The sequence below is a fragment of the Natator depressus genome, chromosome 2, assembly GCF_965152275.1.
Source record: "Natator depressus isolate rNatDep1 chromosome 2, rNatDep2.hap1, whole genome shotgun sequence".
In the NCBI taxonomy this organism is placed as follows: Eukaryota; Metazoa; Chordata; order Testudines; family Cheloniidae; genus Natator; species Natator depressus.
Window position 1 is genome coordinate 21,889,082 of NC_134235.1, and position 23,373 is coordinate 21,912,454.

The 23,373-nt window shown below is 41.3% G+C and overlaps 1 protein-coding gene across 1 annotated transcript in view; it reads left to right on the top strand.

Annotated features, from left to right (window-relative positions):
- Positions 1-23,373, top strand: part of ANXA13 (annexin A13) — a 57,619-nt gene that overhangs the window by 17,841 nt on the left and 16,405 nt on the right. The window contains exon 2 of the mRNA XM_074943885.1: positions 20,802-20,877. Within this exon, the coding sequence (XP_074799986.1) occupies positions 20,802-20,877 (76 nt within the window). The remainder of the gene's footprint in view (positions 1-20,801; positions 20,878-23,373) is intronic.

The following is a 23,373-nucleotide window of genomic DNA, read 5'->3' on the forward strand; positions in this document are numbered from 1 at the left end:
CATGACCATCAGGTTGCTGGTCACCTCATTGATCCATCTTGCCAGCCCAGACTGGGAATTTTATAGTGGGAATTCCCAATCCACCAGGAGAATTTGTAGCTGCTGCCCAACAAAGATTTTCTCTCCCATCACAGGACATCTCTCAGTCCCTTCCAGGAAGTTTCCAGATTTTGTTTTCATTCCTCTTGCAAAGTCTCCCGCTCTTGTTTTAAATCATTTTGGCCATCTTTGATTTCTGCAAGCACCTCAATTATTTTTTCCTCCTGGGTTGAACAGGAATACCAGCTCACAATTTCTCTCCTTGGAATCTCTAAGCCACTGTCACGCTAATGTTGACCCTTTTGCCTGTGCAGTTAGCCAATATTTAGGGCCTTGCAAGGTTGTTTCCATTAGGAGGAGAAATTGATTACATGTGTCAAATATATTCTTCGGTACAATCCTGTTTATTGACAAAAAATGTATACATAGTCATGTTTCCCTGAATATAGTAGAAACAAACTACAGCAGGCATTTTCCTTGCTCAGAAATCCCCAAGCCTGTCTCTTTAGTGAGTTCTGTGCCCAAGAAACTGTGTATCTCTGTTCTTCTTGGGGTCATGCTCACAACTGCTTCTTGCTTTTTTCTAGCTCTCTGCTTCTAACACACATACAGACACACACAGCTTCAATTCAGACTACAAAGCTCAGGTTTGCTCAGCCTCACCATGCTGCTCAGTGCCTTGGGCAGTACCCTGTATTGTTTTCAGCTATCTCACTACATGAAAGAGCTTAATTGTTCCTTCAGTTTACCCTGAATGAATGGTGATTAGCACACCCACTGGCTTTGGCCAGGTCCATGATTGTCTTTGGACTGAAGACTCCATGGAAGCCATTAACAACATCCGGTGTAACAGTACTGCTATTCATTTACAGTAGCACCATTGCTGTAGATGGCACTTATTACCTGGAATAACAGCCTGCCTCCTGAGTTTATATGCTTCCTACTAGGGCAGGGGTGGTGTTATACCAATAAAATAAAAACCAGCAGGATCTTATTAAAGGGAATAAGGCAAAATGCACATTTATTGTGAATCCAGAAAGAATCATAGTAAGCAGTTAGTTATAGCTATAACATTCCATTCAGTTTCATATTTATTCACACATTCATTCATACACACACACACACAGGTTCTGCAAGATTGTTATCATAAAAAGAAAAGGAGTACTTGTGGCACCTTAGAGACTAACCAATTTATTTGAGCATAAGCTTTCGTGAGTTACAACTCACTTCATCGGATGCATCTATGTCTGAAGTGAGTTGTAGCTCACAAAAGCTTATGCTCAAATAAATTGGTTAGTCTCTAAGGTGCCACAAGTACTCCTTTTCTTTTTGCGAATACAGACTAACACGGCTGCTACTCTGAAACCTGTCATTGTTATCATAGTTACCAGCCTTAGAGTTGCTCGTGCCAAGCCACTGGCCAGGTGGCTTGGGCATGAGGAGGGAGCAGGTCCTTGTCAGATGCTTATCTGATGCTCCTGGAAGTTGGTTTGCAGAATAAGACCCCAAAGTTCTCACTTTCTAGAGTCCATTTTTATAGGAATTTATTCCTGTGCCAGTCCACGGGAATTGCTTCATCATGCTGTTGCTGAATTAATCAGCATATTCCTGACGGCTCCGTGCTGCCAGATGTTATCTTGTTCTTCGGTTCTCTCATCCTTGAGGCTGTTGGGTGGATTCCAGTCTGCCCTCTGGGGGTCCTCTGGTTGTTTCCACTTGATGCCTTCTTCGGCTGATCGACACTGGATTCTTAGGCTGGCACCTCCCTGATTATTCATTCATTATCCACACCAAGCATCCATCTACATACATCCTCTATCTCTATTTTAATCACAATTGTTAAAGTGAGATGAATCAACTCATCAAAGTGAGATGAATACAACAAAAGGGCGGGGAGTCTCTGGGTGCTGTTTCTGTTGTTACAAAGTATCGCTTTGAGTCTCTCTCTGTGTGAGTAGTTGTTGTTAGAAAGTATTGCTTTGAGAACAGACTCTGTCTTAGGATGTACTATCACAATTAGCAGCTTGCAAGTTTCACACAGAGAGGGAGAGAAACAGTAAAAACAAGAGACCAAAAACCAAGAGGCCTCTTAATTAGTAATACCCTGGAATTTAAACTATGGGGAATCAAACTCATTTGTGATTTTAATACAGAACTTCTTTAATATGATCCAACATAACAGTGGCCAACCTGAGCCTGAGAAGGAGACAGAATTTATCAATGTACATTGCCAAAGAGCCACAGTAATATGTCAGCAGCCCCCCATGAGCTCCTCCCAGTGCCTTCCGATGAAATCAATGGCCTCATAGGCTGTACCTAACCTGGAGCAATTAGCAGTGCAGTGAGTGCATTCAAACCTGGAACATTCACATATAGTTCAGCAATTAAGTTCAGTGCTTTTCTTCCCCATTCTGCTCCCCCACTTAATGGGTGCTGGATCACTTTGAGAGGAGCTCTGAAAAATATTGTGGCAGAAGGGGGGATCTACTAAATCGCTCATGCAATGCCAGGTGTTCAAGATGTCCTTTGAAATGAGCAAAGAGGAAAATATATTACAATCTGTTTTATATCTTCAAAAATAGATTACCACAGATTATTAAATTCTGGACACAAATGTTCATTGTCACAATTCACTCTTAACTTTTTGCGTGCATTCAAACATCATTAAAGTCTTTACAGAATATCCCACAGTGCACTGATAGCTGACTAAATCTTTAAAACGTGCCCTGGCATTTTCAGAATGAGCACACTGAACATTAAATAAACTACTGAGGTTCCCAATGATACTGCTAGAGTCAGTAATGCATTCTGTTACCTGCCGAGAATTTGGTTTTGGTTACTATTTTTGGATCTCCTATAAACTTAAATCCTATAAACTCCTATAAGCTTGGATTTTTTTTTCCTAGAGGTATTGTAAATGCAAATGAATTTATATTAACTGCCTGTTGTTCCCTTCCTCTAATCTCTGTCTGTTTATATGGCTGTCCTCAGATTGTTATATTTGCATTATTGTGATGCCTAGAAGCCCCAGCCATGGACCAGGACCCCATTGTGCTAGGCGCTGTGCAGAATTGCCCCCAAAGAGTTTATAATCTAAGATTATTGATTATAAGTTCAGTTGGAGCTGAGGGTACTCTGCATTTCACTGGGTCAAGTCACTGTGAACTCAGAGCAGGGCTCATCCCTTTTAAAATGTTTAGAAAGCACATATTGACATTTACCATAATCATATATTTTAAATAATAATATTTTTTTAAAACGGTGTGACTAATGGCCCCATCCCATAAAGTGCTGACTGCCTCCTGAAAGGCACATCCAAACTCTAGCACTTTGAAGGATTAACTGCTAAATGTTTAGGAAAATAAAGTCCATTTACACTGATGTACACACACACCCATCTATAAATGACTCAAATTACGAAAATGTCAAAAGTTATTTATTAATCCAGGAACCATCAGGGCAGGGATTATACTTGGAAGCTATAATAAGACTCAGATATTGAAAATACTTATCTTATTGAACAGCAAAGCAATTGTATCCTCCACACATTCAAGCTAAGCAAAAATGGGCAACTTTCATGTAAGTAATTATTCCGCTTGGATTGCATTTGTGCACTATCAGTTTAAATGCAATAATATACATCTCAATTAGGATTTCAAATCGGAAGAATGTTTTTAAATGTATTGTGACTTTGTTGTGTGTACCTGATAATATTTACATCATTGCATATCCATATAAAACTACAATTGTAATATAGATTCTGCGTGTTTTAATAGAGACTATAACACAGTTAAATAGGGGTGGTATTGTAGGATTAAAAAAAATGCAACAAACGGTGTGTTAAGGAAAACCTCATTGTAACCTGTGAACTTGTGTATGTACTTGCTGGACACTAAAATAACTCCATATGGGTCTAGGACAACATCTCCAATGACACAGGCCAACATTTTCAAACTTTGGCTTAGTTTGTCATTGGGTGACTAAGTAGTCATCTACAAGTGCTCTGAGAACTACGTTATCCACAGTGGGACCTGATCCAAATCCATAAATTGAAACCCCTTAGGATCGCTGTAGGGTTTTGACTGAGAGAATTTTGGCCAAAATATCCATGCTTAGATTCCTAATATTAGACATCTAACTGCACATGTAGATACTGTCCGCTGTAGGTAGGACAAAATGTAATTGGCTTAATCTGCAGCATAGGAGATTTAAGTTGGAGAGTAGGAAGAACTTGCTAACTATAGAGATAATAAAGCACTGGAATAGGTTACCAAGGGAGGTGGTAGAATCCCCATCACTGGAGGTTTTTAAGAACAGAGGAGACAAACACCTGCCAGGATGAACCTAGAGTGCTCCTGCCTTAGTAAGGGAAAGGGATGAACTAGGTGACTTCTTGAGGTCCCTTCCAGCTCTACCTTTCTCTGATTCTATAATTTTCAAAGAACTTCAATGGGAGTTGCAAGTGCTCAGCATACCTGTCATTTAAGCAAGTTGTATGGTAATAAAAAGGAGCTCTGGTTTGTATTTGTATTTTTGAAACTCACAAATTAGCACAACATTTATTTCTGCTGCTGTGTATTCTGATAGAGTTAAGTTAAACACTGATAAAAGAGCCATGTCCCAGGAGGTGCTGAGCACCTGCCACTGCCCAAGGGCCATATCTTGAGGTCTTTACTCATTATTGGCTCAGTCAAACATCCGCTCCCTCGAGTGTACCATTTGCACGAAGCTCTGTGTGGGAGCCAATGCACTACGCCAAGAAAGACTGTGAATCAATACCATTAGGAAGTGCAGATTGCTGCTCTGGTGTGTCGGTCCCTCTCTGAAGACTTGTGTAAGGGTCCTGGGGAAAGATAAATGGCCCCTTCTCATCCTTCCCATTCCTTTCTGGGCCATTTGTTCCCTAGAGGGGACAAGAAGCAAGCAGCCCTTGCTCACAGGGACTGCTATTTGGATCAGCCTTTGCATGGGCCGCACAAGGCTAGGGCGGGGAGGCTTCTTGTACGCACCCTGTCTCCTCCCCACACACAGACCCCTGCGCACCCATGTAAGGGCAGATCACTTCAATTTTTCCTGACTGAGGTGAGCCTAAAAGGGCTGATCCTGCTCCATTTGAAGTAAATGGAAAAACTCTCCTTGACTTCAGTAGGAACAGTAGAATGCCCACGTTGTTTAGGGACCTCAAGACTTGGCCCATTTACACCAGTGGGAAATGGAGGGGCTCAGCTTCCCTTGGGATTTGGCCCCAGGAGATTGGAACTAATCTTGGAAATATGCTCAACTCCTGGTTCCGAGAACCACATCTGAAACACCCTTAAAATCTGTCGCTGTAAATAAAAGATTTTAAGCAAGCAGTTTGTTCTTCTCCTATTTCCACATTTCACCACAATATTTTTCATTCGTGCTTTGTGTGTTGTGTTTTAAATCCCCAGAGCAAGTCGTACAACTTTACAGAAAAAGTGCGGGATTCAACAGTAGGGGCCCCCAGTTTTTCAGCAAATGAGCCAGTAAGCAATTTTATTATGAGCGGTGCAAGAGGGCACACTTTACTACAGCACATGTACTCACCTAAGCCTGGCTATTTTGGACTCTGCATTATGCATTATTCTCTCTCTTTAGTTACGGTTGAGACTAATAGAGCTGAACAGGAACCAGATTTTCCATTTTGCAGGAAATTCCATGATTTCTAATGGTTTTTCCACTGTGAAACAGAATAAAGCCCCAAAAAGTTGAAATTTCCCACAAAATGAAATTCTAAAAAAAATTAGTTTGGGGTCAATCAAAACATTTTGTTTCCATAAAATCAAAACATTAGTTCTGATTTCAACCTTTAACTTCTTAAACCTCTTTTAAATACAAAAGACAATGAATTTCATTTTGAAAATGAAAGCTGAAACATTCCATTCCAAAAATATTGAAACAGGATGTTATCAACATGCTTAATTTCAAACAGGGGGGGGTTCCAAAACAATTTTTTTCAAAACATATCATTTTTTACAAAAAGGGCATTTTTCATCAAAAAAAGTTTCAGTGAAAAATTTCGAACCAGCTCTAGAGACTAGCATTCTTTCATAAATCTAATTTGGGCTATAAATGGGCCTGAACCACAATTCCAGATCCAAAATCTTCAGACTTCAGTCGGGTTTCACTCTCTGAACAGGATCTGGTTCCTGCTTCTGCAATTGACTGAAAAACCCTGGATCAAAACACTCCCATACTTTGGAAGTCTATAACTGTTTCCTCCTTTCACAATCTTGTACCCTCAATCCTATCTGTAATTTTGATTTCCCTCTTAATTGCCCCAAATGAAATCAGATGGACTAGGTGGGTGAGATGATTTGTCCAACAAAAGATATTACTTCACCCACCTAGTCTCTCTAATATCCTGGGACCGACACGGCTACAACAACACAGGATACACCAAATGGAATCAATCAGTCTAAAATTTTGCATGTGTGCTCTGCTGCCAGTAGAGGTGCTTTGGGGACGGTTTCAGGATAATCAGGAAAGATTTTCTGATGATATGACAGTTTGCAAAGCTGAGGCATTTTCACTTTTGTAAAATTCGGTTAACATTGTCATCAAATGTCATCTCTCAAAATGCCTTAGCCAAGAAACTCCAGATCTTATGTATTTTATTTTTCCTAATGAGTATTGGTGCCTTTGAATAATTTGGGGAAGGAAAGTGATTCATTTTTAATTTGATCTGCTTTTTGAGAATCTCATGAGGTCTCAGATTCTGACTAATTGCCTTCCTCAGTCAGGAAGGGCTCTAAGCAACAAAAGAGAGGGTGAGTCTGGCATAGGATAGGTGGTTTGAAAACATCCAAGTACCAAGCAGGGATTACCTCCGGACTCTGGCAGAGCAAGTAAGTCTGGAGGTTCTCCTCAGAGACTAATGCAGAATTTATAAACATCACATGGACTTCTGCATTGCCTTTACATACTCCTCCCAAATTATAACCCTGTAGGGACCAAAATATGCTGATGTAGAGAAGGTGATAGAATACACTTCTCCTGAGGGCATTCTGTGCCAAAAAATTAAAAATTCTGCACACAATATTTTAAAATTCTGCAAATTTTATTTGTCAAATAAATGTGGAAGCTCCAGCAGGGCATTGGGGAGCAAAGGCCACTGGCTGCACAGAGGTGGGAAATCACAGTGCAGCTCCCCTCTGGGACACAGACTCAGCAGTGAGGCTGCACCCAACTCTGACACACCACAAGGACTGGGCCTGCCCCAGAAACACCCCAGAGCCTTGCCCCTCCATGCCAGGTGCACCAGGTGTGGGCAGGCAGGCTCAGCAAGGCAGGATCCAAGTGTGGAGGGCTTACCGTGGGGCGGATCCAGGTTTGGGTTGAGAGGGTTCTGTGTGGGGCAACCTGGGTGTGAGCAGCTCAATGGGGGATCCGGCTGCGGGGGGAATCTGGATGCACAGGGGCTTGTTGGATGGTTCTGGGTGCAACAGTAATGGGACTCTGCAGCGGGGTCCAGGTGAAGTGGCTGCAGTTCAGCGAGGGTTGGGGGGGGGATAGAACTCAGAAGGGGGGTCTGGGTGTGGGGGGTTTATGGGGGGGGCAGATGCTGGGGGACTGGGACTCAGTGGGGTGGGGATCCAGGTGCAACTGGTTGGGGCTTGATAGGGTGGGGATCCGGGTTCAGGTAGCTCATTGGGATGGTCCAGGTGCAGGGGGAGTGGGGCTCATTGGGAGGGTTCTGGGTGTGGGGGGGTTGAGGTTCGACCAGAAAGTCTGGGTATGAGGGGGTCTGGATGCACAGGGGTTGGGCGGAGTGAGGAGCAGCTACCTGTACAGTGATCCCTCCCCCTGCAGCTGAGGAGCGATAGGTGCAGGAAGTGCAGGGGGAGAGGAGGGGAGTTTGCAGAACTTCCTACAACCAGGGGAGAAATCTGTGGATGAGTATGACACAGCCCCAGATGCTATGCAAGGGAAGAAGAAGTCCCGTCCTCCCCAGCCTAGCCGGGACTAGCAGCTGAGCCTGGCGCAGGGTAGGAGCCACCAGCCAGGTCTTCCCCAGTCCTGTCCCCTGCCACACAATGATTTACCTCTCTGCCGCCTGCCCTGGGCACCTGAAACACACTGCTGGGGAGGCTCGCATGACCACTCTTGTGGCTTCCCTTTGCTTCCCCATCAGAGAGGCATTTTTCTGCGGGGAAGCAAAGAAATCTGTGGCAGACATAAATTCTGGACATGCACAGTGGTGCAGAATTCCCCCAGGACTAATACACATCCCTAAAACAATGTCAGTTGAATCTGAAAACATGCTTCGTGGTGGTTAGCATCGCTAGTGGCTCATCGTATGGTATATTATGATCAAATGATCAGCAAAATTAAAGGAACCAAATTCATCCCTAGTGTAACTGAAATGAAACTTACTTTTAGGTGAATAAAACCCTTCATTTGCGGCCTTGGTTTGTGTTTGACCTAAACACATGTGACTCAGTAATGAAACCTACAGTTCTGGAGCCACACAATTCTACCTGTCCCACAAGGTGACTTCCAGTGAATAATACTGATAAAAAAATAATGCTTTCCTGTTGTATCGGTGGAATTTAATATTCCAGGACTGTATTTGGTCAATCTGGAGCTGTACAATATCAAATTAAATGAGTGAAAATGATAAACATTTTTTATTTATTGTCTGTTATAGTAGGATGACATGAGTGCCTAGCTGAAATGATGATGGGTGAATAAATGCAAGATACTCATATTTTATATTAACAGCTACTACTTTGTAGCAGGAGTGAGACTGATTCAGATGTGTATTTAAATTTTGAAGTTCTAAATAAAGGGCAGGGCTCTCAGCCTGTATATGAGCACTTTTTATTCTGAAAAAATAAATAACAAATAAGTCTATTTTGACTTTGTTAAAATGGCTAATTAACTGCATTTTTACTCACAAGTTTAAAAAAGTTTATTTGCACCTGATTATTTTTAGGAAATTTTCAGTTGCAGCTAGAATTGTTGAGCAGTAACAAAAGATGTATCTATATGGCAATTGTACTTTGTATCTACTGTATATTCTTATTACTTCATATAGACAGCCTCTTCATTGCCTGCATAGTGCCTGATAGTGTCAGTTGCTGACTTGCAGCTGCTGCTATTAGGCATAAAACAGTCTTAACAATTTGTATTTTGATATAATCAGTGACAGTCCACATGACAGATGGGGGATGGCATTCAGATATGGTGATATATTGCTCTGAACATTATGGGAAGCAGATGTAGCTGTCTGCCACAGTGTATAACAGGAAAAGAGAAAACTGGCCAAACAAAGAAAAAATTATAGGTATGCTGATTCGAAAAGAGCAAAGGAAGAACCGATTAAGTCTAATGGTTTAGACACAACAAATCCTGCGTCTTGGCAGGGGTTAGACAAGATGATCCTTGCAGTCTCTTCTAACCCAGGAGAATGGAAAGACGGCAGTGTCCCTGTATAAGCGCAAAGTATCTTGCACCGAGAGAATCAGGTACAGGCTGATCTCACTGTTATCGATCCTAAGAAAGGTCTTTGCTCACATTCTACTTGGTATGATGCAGCTGCTTCTCGACAGACATCATTGTCCACAGCAATCAAGTTTCACTGTTGGGCAGTCAGTAATGGACACTGTCCTTACCCTCCAGCTTCTGGTTGAGCTGCACTGAGAATTTAACTGCCCACTTCATGTGGCATATATTACTGTATCTCAAAGCAGCTTTTGATATGGTCGACAGGTCAGCACTTTGGCTCACATTGAAAGATGTTGGTGTTCCAAACGATCTGCTAAAACTTTTCCATGACCTTCCCACCGTACTGGTGCAAGAGTGCGCATTGGTTCATAGCTTTCGACTCATTTCTCCAGCCTCAGGTGTGCATCAGGGATGCATTCTCACCTTGCATTATTCTGTTGAGCTATCAAATGGATATAAGGACTTGCTCTTCTACACATCACAATCAAGGTGGGTCATGAAGTGTTCACTGACTAAGATAACACCAGCAACACTGCCTTGTTTGTGGAGAAGTTGGAGAATTTCAGCCCTTGCTCTCTCAGGTCTCCAAGATGCTACCCTCAATATGGGATAAAACATCTCATGGCAGAACATCAAAGTCCAGAACCTCAAAACTGGAGCATCAGAACCCCCAGTGCAGGTAGGGCTTAGTACCATGGAGAGTGATAATGCATTCATCTACCTAGGCTGCAAGCAGAGTTCAAATTGTCACAGAAAACTGGATGTTCTTCGATGAATAGGTCTTGCCACTTCCTGAATGAACTCCATGTCTTGCTTATGGATGCGACATCTTTGTGATGAGACAAAATTCCAGATCTATCAAGCCTGTGTACTACCTGTATTTCTATGAGTGCAAAACCTAGACACTCTTACAGACAGACTTGGAACAACTAGAAACATTCCTTATGCACTGTCGGTGTCAAATCCTGAGCATAAAGTGGTTTGACTTTGTGTGTAATGTCACGATCTGGCCTTCCTTCAGTTGCTCACTATATTCAAAAGCAGTACTGCGTGTTTCTCAGCCACATCGCAAAGATGAACAAAAACACCATGCTTTGAAACTCTCTATCACGAGGTAGATCAGGTGATGGAATGGGATGGGATCACTGGGGCAAGTGAAGTGGTTAGAGGAGGAAAGCAGATGGGAAACTTTTGTATGTGTGATGGGGAGAGGGAGGAGAGAGTTGTAGGAGAAGAAGAGAGGGCAAGCTGAGGGGAGGGGGAAAGGTATGTCATATTTTGTCAATTTTCTTTTAAAGACAAAGGAAAGAGCCTGTGTGTAGAGAGAGACATGGAGGCAGGAGGTGTTTGAGGAGTGAATCAATGGGATGAAAAAGTACCTGAGATTGCAGACATGTGATTCAACTAAGTTGGAGATGTAGAGTTGTTTAACTAGGAAGATGATAGAGTTGAAGGAGGAGAGAATGAATCTGTAGTAGAGGAAATCAGCCTGGTCATGGGATTTCCACCACAGATACTCTGTTGCATGAGAGCAGGAACAAAGGAAGAGGTTGTTGGGGATGAATGAAACCTGGGGGTTGGGAGAGCGGATCTGGGAGAGAGGGGCAAAAGAGTCAAGGGTGGAGGAGAGTGAAACATGCAGAGAATCAACAACCATGGAAGAAAGGGAAGAAAGGGCCAGGAGGAGGGGACTGAGAGCAGACAAGAAGTCATCAGCGCTGATGGACCGAAAGTCATGGAAAGGCTGAACAACAGGGCATGGGGCTGGGGAGGGGTTTGCTAATGGTGGATGCTGAAAGTGACCAGGTGATAGTTGGAGAGGGGAACCCAGCAAAAGAGATATTGCAGAGGGTAGTGCTTGTGAAGACCAAGTCAAGTGAACGACCCTTTTGGTGAGTGGGAGAGTTAAATCAGGGCTGCAAGTTGCATGAAGGCGCCAAGGATTATTATTATTATCTGCTGTGCTCCTGCTGCCTTTCATTGTTTGTTTGGCTTTAACTTCCAGCCACTAGTTCTTATTCTGCCTTTCTCCACTAGATCCAAGAGACCTTTACGACCTTGTATTTTCTCCCCATGAAGGTAATCAAGTGGGCTCCCACTGTTTTCTGCCCCTGCTGGTTAATGTTCTGGAGCCCAAGCACTTTCTGACTTCACCTACTACCCCTCCAGATGTCACAAACCTGTAGGCAATGTGTCATCCATCTCTGTTCTTTCCAATCACACGTACATTGTAAGAAGCAATGGGATACATTTTCTATTCAGATATTTTAAAAATGAAAGGACTATCCCATTTGATTTATGACTTTAAATATAGTGCAATGACTGCCATGGTTCAAAGGGCCCAAGCTAAAGTAAATGCAGGTTTAACACAACTTCGGTTACTTGGAAGTGAACCCTACGTTAGTTCTGGGCTGACAGATGAGCTTCCTGATAAGGCTAGGAGGACATGGTATAATATTTTCAGCCTGTATTTTAAAATGTGCCAGACTTAAGAGAGAACAGTATAATTTTGCATTTTACTCTTAACTCAAGAATCTGCATGGAAGTATGAGTCACATCAGTTATGCTATTGATAATTCAAACCATCCCTTCTAGACAAAGCTTTAAAGTTCATCTTGATAACACAGAGTGTTAGCACTTCCCATGTGACATTATGGGATATTAAGAATTCAAGATGTAACACAATGCCTCCTCTATTCAGTACTGTTTCAGTTACATTACAGCTCATTAGAAGCTTCTGTTACAGTGAATAATTAATCCCATGTATGTATGCAACAATTAATAATTAATTATGTGAGCATTGATTTGCTAAAGGTTGTCTTCTGAGAGCACAATGTATTATACACAACTTTACTAATTAGATTAGCACCTAATTCCTGGTTGTTATAGTATTAACAAGTATATTATATAATAATATATTATGTGGTTATGGACAGAGAAAAGGAAACCCTGCAAATATCCAGGATTGCTGATTAGTAAGAGAACTGGTTCATTGTCTGGAACTGGGACATGTGTGAAGGACTCTGGATCCTCAAACTGACAGATGGGCTACCATGAAACATACTGCAAACTTGTGAATATAAATACTAATTTCCAGGATTTCTGAGGTGGTCTCATAGTTTTTGTTGTTTTTTTTTTTTTACCTGTGCTTAATTTTATGAAAATGACAGCTCTTTTTTTTTTAAGCCATAAAGACTGATGTGTATTGTTAGTGAAACTGTTTGCTTAGAATTCTATTAAAAACTAGCCTTTTGTTCCCTGTCGTAGACTGTTGACTCAGCCCCCTTGACTTCAACCAGAGTTGTACCTCTGAAACTGAGACTGGAATTGGCCCAACAATTGTAACAGGCTTTTATTTGATCTCTATTCTCTAACTACTTTCATGTATTCCAGTTGAACATGCATATATCTGCTCTGTTGCTAAATGGGTCAGGTATATCCCAACAGTCCACGGGGCAATGAAAGGCAGCAGTAGCCCAGCAGATAATAATAATGATTAAATGTATGTGACACATAAGACTACTGGTAAAAGACTAACATCATTCACATTAATGGGTCAGGTTTATAAAAGGTAATACTCCCATCAGATGGCCGGGGTCAGTATACACTGATTCGAGTGGTTACAGTTACATATTCCTTTTTTATTTCCCTAAAGTGAAATGCAAATAAAATATAATCAACCAAAACCAATCAGAAAGTAAGGCAGTCAATTAATAAAGCACTCAAAAGGAGCTGTCAAGGGTGAAGGTCAGGGTGAAACACCTGAGCCCCTCTAATATGTGATAGGATTATTCCAACTCTTATTAAACATCTGCCAATAGCTATGATCTCCAAACCTCAGCGGCTTTCTCATCACATGAGCACTGGTTCTCAAAAATTCCTTCTGCAGTGGCCTGAGTTTGCTGCTCCTGGTGCTGTACACTGTCAATGACTGAGTGGGTGTGTGTTATTTCTGTCAGTGCATGATCATTGTCATTAGCATTCTAGATATTGCTATTCCCTTGTCTTCTGTTTAGCTTGTGGGACCTCGCTAAACTTGAAGGTATGGATGGATAAAAATAGTTGTTATTTTGATATGTTGCAAGGTACTTTTTGTTGGAAATCTAACTCTCTCCCTCTCTTTTGCATTAGGGGTCCCTTTTTTTTGGTTGTGTTTCTTCTGTTCTAGTTTCCCGATCTATAGTTCTTTTGTAAGTACTTCAAAGCTATTGTCATTAGCTCAAGAAACTTGTTAGATTTTGGTCCCAAATTTGGGTCTCTGCCATAAGTGTCTACACAAGTGAAGTGTGTTGCAATATTAACCATGCTAAGTATAGCTCCCTTGAATCTGCCAGGGCTTTTATTTTTTATTCAATTCTTTTCTGCCAACCCATTTGGTTTGGCAATGTAAGACTCGACATACATGCTTGAATTGATTTGATTTGAAAGATCAAAGAGAATACCTAAAATGATTCACTGAGTATTGTGGGTCATTATCTGTTATCGACTCATCTGAAATCCCCTGGCAAGCAAACTGATTTACAATGTGTTAGTAAATTGTTACTTGATGTATTGTGCAACAGCTCAGTTTCGACCACTGATATGAGGTCACCTATCCCATTCAATTCAAACAGATCTGTGCCAACCTTGGATGAAGGGCAACCAGGAATCTTATGTGGTTTCACTTGTTTATTGCATTCTGTTTCCTACATTTATGGCAGATTTCATACTTGGCTACCTGACGTTTTTGCTAAGTACACTCAGAGGTAACCCAACTTTTCAGATTACTGAGAATCAGATTACTAATTGAGAACATAAATGTGCTTCATATAAACTATCCTTATTTGTAGTGTGGCTAGGGCCTCACCAGACTAAAGTTCAAAGGTGAAACTGGCCAGTCCAAGGCATAGTCCAGTTAGGATGACATGATTATGTCCCATCCACACCACAAATTTTAACCATTCTGTAACCAGGTCAGACACAATCCATGTTGTAATTATTTCCCCAAAACTCACTAATAGTTGTAATGTCCTGGGCCACTTAGAACAACGTGAAAAAAATTCCCAACATTGTTTCATTGGAAAGCATGCCTGTAATCTGATGAGCTGATACTCTTGCTATGTTCTCACACTGTCAACAAAGTATTGTTGCCCCAACAAAACTACACCAGTGCAGGAAGTGATTATCTAATGTAGTAATAACCATAAAAATGTCATAAATTAATCAGTGACTCTGCCCATGTTGTTTTAAATGAATGTGTGCAAAGTCATGAGTTGTGTCAGAGCCACAGTGACCCAAGTGACTCATCTTCAGACTTCAGTCACTTTAGGTTAGGGAGCATTGTGAAGATTTCATTAGTAGTAGCTACTGGGCTGATGTGTTGTTTCCATGGGGTTAGGAGTACCTATCTGTTATATCAAGAGTACAGGAAGCAATAAGACTTTAGGAGGGCTACCATGCAGAAGAAGAATGTCTTGTCAGTGTGCATGCATGGCACTTGGAGCCAGGAACTCTTGAATTCCATTCCCAGCTTTGCAGCTGTCTCAGTTGTTGGCCTGGGCAGTTCACTTAACCTCTGTCTCAGATTTCCCATCTGATGATTTGTCACTCAAAGGGTGTTCCCAGGATTAATTAATTAATGCTTTACTGTGATTTAAAGATTAAAGTTTTAGTGCAGTGGCCAGCGGTTCTCAAACTGTGGGTCAGTACCCCAAAGTGGGTCACAAGCCCATTTTAAAGGGGGCACCAGGGCTAGCATTAGACTTGCTGGGACCTGGAGCTGAAGCCGACGCCCAAGCCCCCCCAACTGGGACTGAAACCAAAGCCCAAGCCCCCTCCTTGCCTGGAGCTGAAGTCGGGGCTTGGGCTTCGGCTCCCTTGTCCCGGAGTCGTGTCATAATTTTTGTTCTCAGAAGGGGGTCGCAGTGCAATGAGAACTGAGAATCAAAAGATTTCTACATCCATGGAATTGGTACAGGAAAAAAAAAACATATTCTGACCATCATTATCAAATTCATGTTGTGTCAGTCTCCATGAAATTTCTCTCTCACAGGAAATATCTTTATTCATTTATGTTTTTATGAAGCCTGTAAACTGGGTTGATAAATGCATGGGACTCATTCCATTTATAATATTACTTTAGTCATTTGAGCTACAAATTGACTAACTACTAGTGCTATTCTGCACACAATGGGTTGTAGTTTGTAGACATGAGTTATAAACTCCTCAAGACCTGGAAATAATGTATTAGCAGTCAAGATATATTAACAAGCTACATGCCTAAAGTCTGTTGAAAGATGAAATGACACAGCTGCCAATTAAAAATAAAATCTAGCTAGCTATGTCATCTGTTTTACTGTAGTCATGTTAGGCCAGATTCTCAACTGCCTTGTACCTTGTGTAGACATTTACAATATAAGTGAAAAGAGAGAACAAAACCACGACAAATCAGAATAGTAGCATTTCACAACCACTTTCCTCTCTCTTTCCCAGGTGAAAATGACTCCAAAAAGGTATGAGGCAGTGGAGAATCAGCCCATAGAGCTCAATAAACCATGAACCACTAGCATCATTGCTTGAGTTGACTGATCATATTCTGTCCTCAGTTACATGGAAGTAAATGTGAAACCACTTGAAGTAACGCTTTTGAATTGTAAATGAGAACAGAGCTTGGACAAATGATTATAGGAGCCCTGACAGTGATTCATGGTTTATTGAATTCTAGGCCCTGGAAGGTTTTTCTTTCCTAACAAACATTTCAGGCTAGATTATGCACACATCACTGATGTTGAGGAGCAGTTACTCTTCCTTGGGACTGCTTATGGGAGAGAATGGTCACCATCAGGAGTGAGCTGTACAATCGACACAGGCTTCTGGATACACTGGGCCAGATGCAGCAGAGCTCTCCTGCCTCCTTTGCCAGAGCTGCACCACATGTTGGGGCAGGGAGGGGATGTGTCAGGGCAGGACTCTGCTATGCCCAATTATTTTCTAGTGGAAAGGTTTCTACCAGCACTGTAAGTTAAAGGTGCCCCCCTCTTCCTTTAACTTAGCTGTGGCCAAGCCACTAAGAATCAGGGAGACATGACTGGCTCCCTAACCACCTCCCCATACCTAGGAGCCTTGCTCAGGGACACTGGAGAATTGAGATCAGCTTTTCCTAGATATTTTTGAAAATTTCAGAGGCATTTTATTCTCTTCATGTGGTCACACCCTCCAACTGCAGGGTGATGGGTGCCTTTTTTTAGAATAACAGTATTTCTTTACATTCCCTTTTGAGGAGAGACATGCAGCTGCTGGTGTCTCAGATATTGCATGCTGCCAAGTCAGATACATCATATCTTGGGAAGAATAAGCAAGATGAATAGTATCCTAACTGGGGCCTCTTCTTTTATTACCTTTTATGTTATTTTATTTTTTTGTCTCTTATTAGCATTTTATTATCTGTGCTAGCCAGATTCTTTACAATTTTCAGACTTGGGGCCTGATTCCTCACTGCAACATGTCTTGTGTAGTCACACCTGTTCAAAGTGAGTCTATAACTGTGCCGTTCTCCCTTGCCAGTATACCTTATCTACAAAGCTTTCCTAGTGTATAAGCCACTATATTGGTTTTGTACTGGTATGCCAACGCTACAAGTGAAACAAGCTATTTAAGTAAAAGTTCAGCTTTGCCAGTGTAACTGTGTCTACACTAGGGACTTCTGCCACCATAGCTATGTCGGTCAGGGATCACACCTTTTCACACACCGGCAGAAGTCTGTAATGTAGACCGAGCCTTGGCAGCTTTTTTTTTTTTTTTTTTGCACCCTCCTTTCCCTCACTTTGCAAGGTGCAGGGCAGTGGTTAATCAGGGCCATAACATTCCAACTTGATATCACAGACTGAAGTGGATACTACACTGAAGCAAATCTTACAGGAACATTACAATCTATCAGATAAACAGATGAATTAACTCGAACCTAATTACCATCTGACAAATACATATCTTTAATAATTTATTTATGATCAGTGAGTGGTATTTTATTAATAATTGTTATTGATCACTTAGAAAATGCCTTGCATTTACACAAAGCCTTGCAAAAATAGACTACAACATATTCCTTGCCCCAAAGATCTTATAATCAAAATAGATAGTTTAAGATAGGCAAGATCAGGGGCTGAATTAGAACAACCGATTAAACAGTTAGTACTTCTACCTGATGGCTGCATTTTGTGCTACAAAATCAAAACTTTCTTTGTTGATTTTTTAAAAGAAATTGCTCCTCCTCATGGTTGCAAAGAAATCCTTTGCAAATATGAAGTGTAACAAATAACACGATGTCTGCCTGAGTCTGCAGGAAGCCTGAAACAATAGCTCTGAGAGGTCTGAATTGCCTCATTCATCTCAATAGATGTTAATTCTAAATATAATAATTTTGATAGTTTAATGTCAGCACTGTTTATTCCATTCTCCTTTATCATCAGTGTACTACAAACTGCTCCCTTCCACGCAGCATAATGGAGTACGGAGCATATGGTCTGTTGTTTATAAATTGGGACCTGTCTGAATTAAAGGAGTACTATGAGTGCAAGATATAATTATTAATGTCTTATCTAGCTTAAGGTAGACTCTAATAATACTGACAAGTTTTAAATTACAGACAGAATAAGGAATTGGAATAAAATTTGTGTGTTAAGCTTGATATCATGGAGTTGGGCCAAATCATGAAGCCATTACTCAGTCTTGTTTATCTAGGTTCTAATATCACATCCATCACTGTAATATCTGGGCACCTCTGATGTTAATGAGAATTTTATCTGAGTACAGACCTCAGAATTCAGTCCATAGAGAATTGACAGATAAGTATATAAAAATCTCTAGAAATATAAATGCTAACTCGGTTTGAAAGAGAGGGCTTGTGTTTTAATCTGAGGAGTTCAAGGGTGCACTGCAGACATCTGGTCTATCTCCAGTTTATTTACATAAGTGTGTAGCTCTGGGACAGTTTAATATTTAACTATGGAAATGCAGTATTAATGGTCTATTGGATCATTTTAAAAAGAGGCATCCAGAATGAGGTAATGCTGGTGGAAAGTATCGGTGACCATTTTACAAAAACATATTGAAAGGTTCAAGGCACCCTACCAGCAAAATATTTTTATCTAATAGCATCTTTAATGCAATCTGGGTCCCAAAATGCTTTCTGAAAGTATTTAACACAAGACAGTTTATGGAATACAGAACAGAGTACAGTGATGAATAAACACTGTATGGCAAACGACAGAAAGCATTCAGTCATAAGACCAGCTGAGGGGCCTATTGAATTCTGCATAAGCCATGGTGGACATTGAATCTGTTACTTGCTGAGGACAACTCGAACGAGTTATATGACTCTTCTTGCATCAATACGGTGCGTATATTATGGCTTAGATGAATTGATCCATTGCGCATACAGCTTTTGTGTCATGGAGAGGAATACTGAGAATAGACTTTCATTGTATTGTAAGCTGCCATTATTCCATTAACCTATGCTCATTACTCAGTCTAATTAGGCTGCCGCTGTACAACCTGATGTTACAAAGAACAAAGGTGAATTCTATTCTCAGAATTATTCCAATCACCAACTGGAGGGAGAGAACTTAGATGCTGCACATCAGTTTGTCAGGAATGAAGAAACGGGATGCCATTTAATTTGTATTTTCAAGCGCATATTCAAATACTTATGCCTGTAGTATGTAATTCTAGCAAAGCAATAACAAACATGTATTTTCACAGTAGAAATATTTGGATACAACACCATCAGTTCAGCTACAATAACTGTATTTTCTTTCAGATCTTGATATAATTTTATATTGGAATAATTTAAATGAAAACTCACAACTGAAAATATTAAATATTTATATATATATGGGTCTATTTTTACAATAATTCAAAGATTTGGTCAAGTAACTCCCTAGTTACTGGACTTGATTTACTATCTGTTCATACAGTATAACAACATGTAACTTTACAATCAAGATTTAGGATAATGGTCTGGTGGTGAAAGTCTTATTACCTTGTGATCCTAAAGCAAGGAAAGAAGACTTAGAGAAAGAAATGTTACATTGTTATAGTGTGTTATAAATGCCTATTTTCATAAGGGTAGCCAAAAATAAGGATAATTTTACAAAAATATAAGCAATGTCAAAGTCACAATAATCAGAAATTATTTTGGGTGATCTCATTAGAGGCACCAAGGACTGAATGGCCAGAGCTGATCCCTTTAGTAAAGCATTCAGGTAGATTGGCTAGACAGTGCAGGGAGATTTATTCTGCTATGACCACCTGTTCTTTGGACAGAGCACTTCATTATCCTGGACTGCCAATCTTTTCATCAGAACTAACAATATTTAAGCATGACCATTTTGAGAAAGAATAACAATAAAAGATGCTTCTTGCACCTACAGGAGTGCCAAAGCAACCAAAGCGATCGGTGGAGACAAAGTTGCAGCCCTTTCATTTTAATGCAGATGACACCTATCCTTGGACAAGAATGTGACAGTGACTATAATCTATTAAACACACTAATAGACACAACAGGTAAAATTTTCCAAAGCACCTAAGTGACTTAGGGCTGATGTCCCATTTTCAAAAGTGACTTAAGCACTTAGGAGTCTAAATCACACTGAGTTTCCATGGGACTTCAGCTTCTAAGTCATGTAGGGGCTTTTGCACATTTTACCCATTGTCATTTGGATGATGGTGCTGCAGTTGGGCGATACTGATCAGCTGCTACATTTTAACTGTCATAAAGAGCAAATTAACAGCTCTAGTGACTAGTGACTAGTGCCATTGAAATCAATAACATTCCTTGCATGAAAAAGACTGCCTGCATGAGTAATGGTTACAAGATCAAGCCCCCATGTTTTACTTCAGTCGGAGACCAGCTTATCCATAAAAGTACTAGTATTTGAAAGGCTGAATTTATTTGCCATTTTATAGTGGGGCAAATCCTGAAGTGCTCACTCAAGGCTAGTTCATGCAACCCTCTCTCATGCTGGTGATCACTTATTTCCTTTGACTTGAATGGAATTATTTGTTTGGATAAATGCTTACCAATGTGAGTAAGGTTTTCAGAGTCTACTTATAGATCAACACACCTAAGTCAGTCAATAAGAGTTTTTCCTGAGTAAGGAGTGAGTAAAAACTAAGTAAGGACATCAGAGTTTGGACCTTTGTGAATAAAGATCAGATGGCAATCTGACCCAACCTAGCCCAAATTCCATGTAGTATAATTCAGAGGGATTCACTGTAGTATTATTTTCCACTTACTGTTGCCTCTGTTTTTCTAGCCAACCATTCGGCGCCATCATGATTTTGATGCAGAACGGGATGCCAAGAAACTACATAAAGCTTGCAAAGGGATGGGTAAGAATGCTATTGTTTTTAACGTGTTGTTTAGCTGTGTTGGTACCAATGGGACAGTTCTGCATTATAGAAGTTGTATGTCCAAGCACGCACTTGCAGCAAAACAATTGCTTGATCAGTTTTGAGTTAATCTTTGTTTTCTGTCAGATATCGAACTCCACTTATTAACTCCAAAGCACAACTGCTGTGTGTGTGCATAGATAGATACAGATACCCTCACAGTACGATATATTATATTAGCTTGGGGGGAAATAATCTTAATCGTCATTAGCTACATATGAATCATTACGACGCCCCAAGGTGCTTGTGGATCTAATATTGATGAAGAGTAAAATCACTGGCTAATCAATACATATTTACCCCACAAGTGTTCTCACCTCATTACAGTAAGGGTCCAATCCTCAGGAAGATCCTGAGCACCTCCTACAAGGTGCTGAACACCCCTTCCTTCCACTGAAGTCTGCAGGAGCTCAGGGCACTTGGCACCTCACAGAATTGGATCTTCACTGTGCCCATTATTCCTGGTGTGTTAACTTCATGACTTAACCCCAAAGGAGCAGAAAGAACATGGCATTTATTCACTGCAACTGTTCTGTCAAGCTGTCAGTAACAATAACAGGAATAGTGAACTCTCATTGTTCAGAGCTGGCATTAGGGGTAGGCTACAAAGGCAGTTATCTAGGACACCTGAATATTAGGGGTTGCTCTTGCCTGGCCAACCCCGCAGCCACAACAGCTTCACTGGGAAGTGCCCCGTTAAAAGCACACTCCCACTCCTCCAGGTTGCAGTGGCACCGAGCACTAAAACGTCTGTCCCCAGATCTGGCCTGGTGTTCAGATTTTCCACAAGGGATAGCTGAAAAGCGGGGATATACACTTGTCCTGTACTGACATATCCATTCAGCGTCTACATGCTGAGATGGAAATGAGTTCAATGCTAAGCATGTGACAAGAGACAACAGGTAGATAGAGATGAGGAACCAAACAATGAGACAATATTGGTCAGCGTGATACACTGCGCTCTCAGCACACCTGACGTATAATCTGACAAAGAATCCCCTTAGTGTCCTAAAGACATCTTATCTAGGTCCATCCGGTTCATACTTACCTACACCCTAGGATGTGCATTACACATGCAGGCCAGCTGGCTTGAAATGGTCCACCACATTGCATCACACAAGGAGTTAATATGATGTGTAGCAACCATCCATCTTGAAAGACAATGGTGTAAGCATAAAAGCAGTTCAGTTAATGGGTGTCTTGCTGCAGCATCACGAGGGGCTAAAAAGTCCAATTCTCCAGTGACAGTCCTTGCCACAATAGTGCAGGCATAAGGCACAGGGAGAGAGGATGAAGCTAGTGCACTGCTAGCTCTCGAGGCTTGCTGCACTTTAGTTTTCGCTTTCCTCCCTCTATCAACCATCTCTCTTCAGCCTCTTTAACTCCCTGGTGCAGCATAGCCCGCCAGGGTGTCCGGTTGCTAGCTGCATCTTCCCAGCTTGCAGTTTCAATGTTGAAAGTTGTCAAGACCCTCTTGCAAACATCTTTGTACCTAAGCCAATGTCGGCCCAGTGGCCTTGTAGCATCCACAAGTTCTCTATGCAGGAGATTTTTTGGAATGTGTCCATTTTCCCTTCCGGTGCAGATAACCAAGCCAACGGAGATGTCTTTGTTTGAGAGCAGTGATAAGACTTAGCAATTTTGCTTTCTCAAGTACTTCAGGGTCAGGAATTTTGGTTTCCCACTTGATATTTAGACTACGCATGTGCATTAAACGTGCAGGCCACATGGCTGGAAATTGTCCACTACATTGTAGCACACAAGGAGTTAGCATGAGCTAACATCCAGGATGGTGGAGTTAAATCTTTAAGGTCATTCCTGTCATCAAGCTGCCTCAGGAGATCCTTTTAGCTGCTCTAAGATAATGTCATTGGTACAGGTAAATCTTTCTGACAGATGGGCTGCACAGCAATTACACATGGGCGGGTGGATTCTCACTGACACTCAGGCCTCTTTGTGCTGCTCTGGCAGTATAAAGGGACCTAGTGTAAATGAGAAATTAGCCGTCAGACACTGACCCACAGCTGTTTGTCTCTTCCACCAACACATTGGGTTGCTGGCTCTTTCCTTGTACCACACATTGTAACTCTCTCCCCTCATTCCCATCTGGAGTGAAATACTTCACTGTTATCACCTCTTTGCACTGTGTTTGCCTCTCCTTGTCTCTGCCCCTAGCATTGTACACTAACAGTTGGAGCCAGGGGATTGTCAGCGTGGACACTACACTGTGGCCCAGTTTCCATACAGGGAGTCACGCCTAAAGAATTTCAGTTACAGAATCCACGTTGTGCTAGGCAATAGGTGGCCTGAAGTGTGACTTTGGCCATTGTGATGGAATATACCACTGTATTCACACCTACACACTATTGTAATAATCTTTGTACAAAGTACACCTTGTGAGGTATCCTTTACACCAGTGTTTCCCAGCCGGTGTGC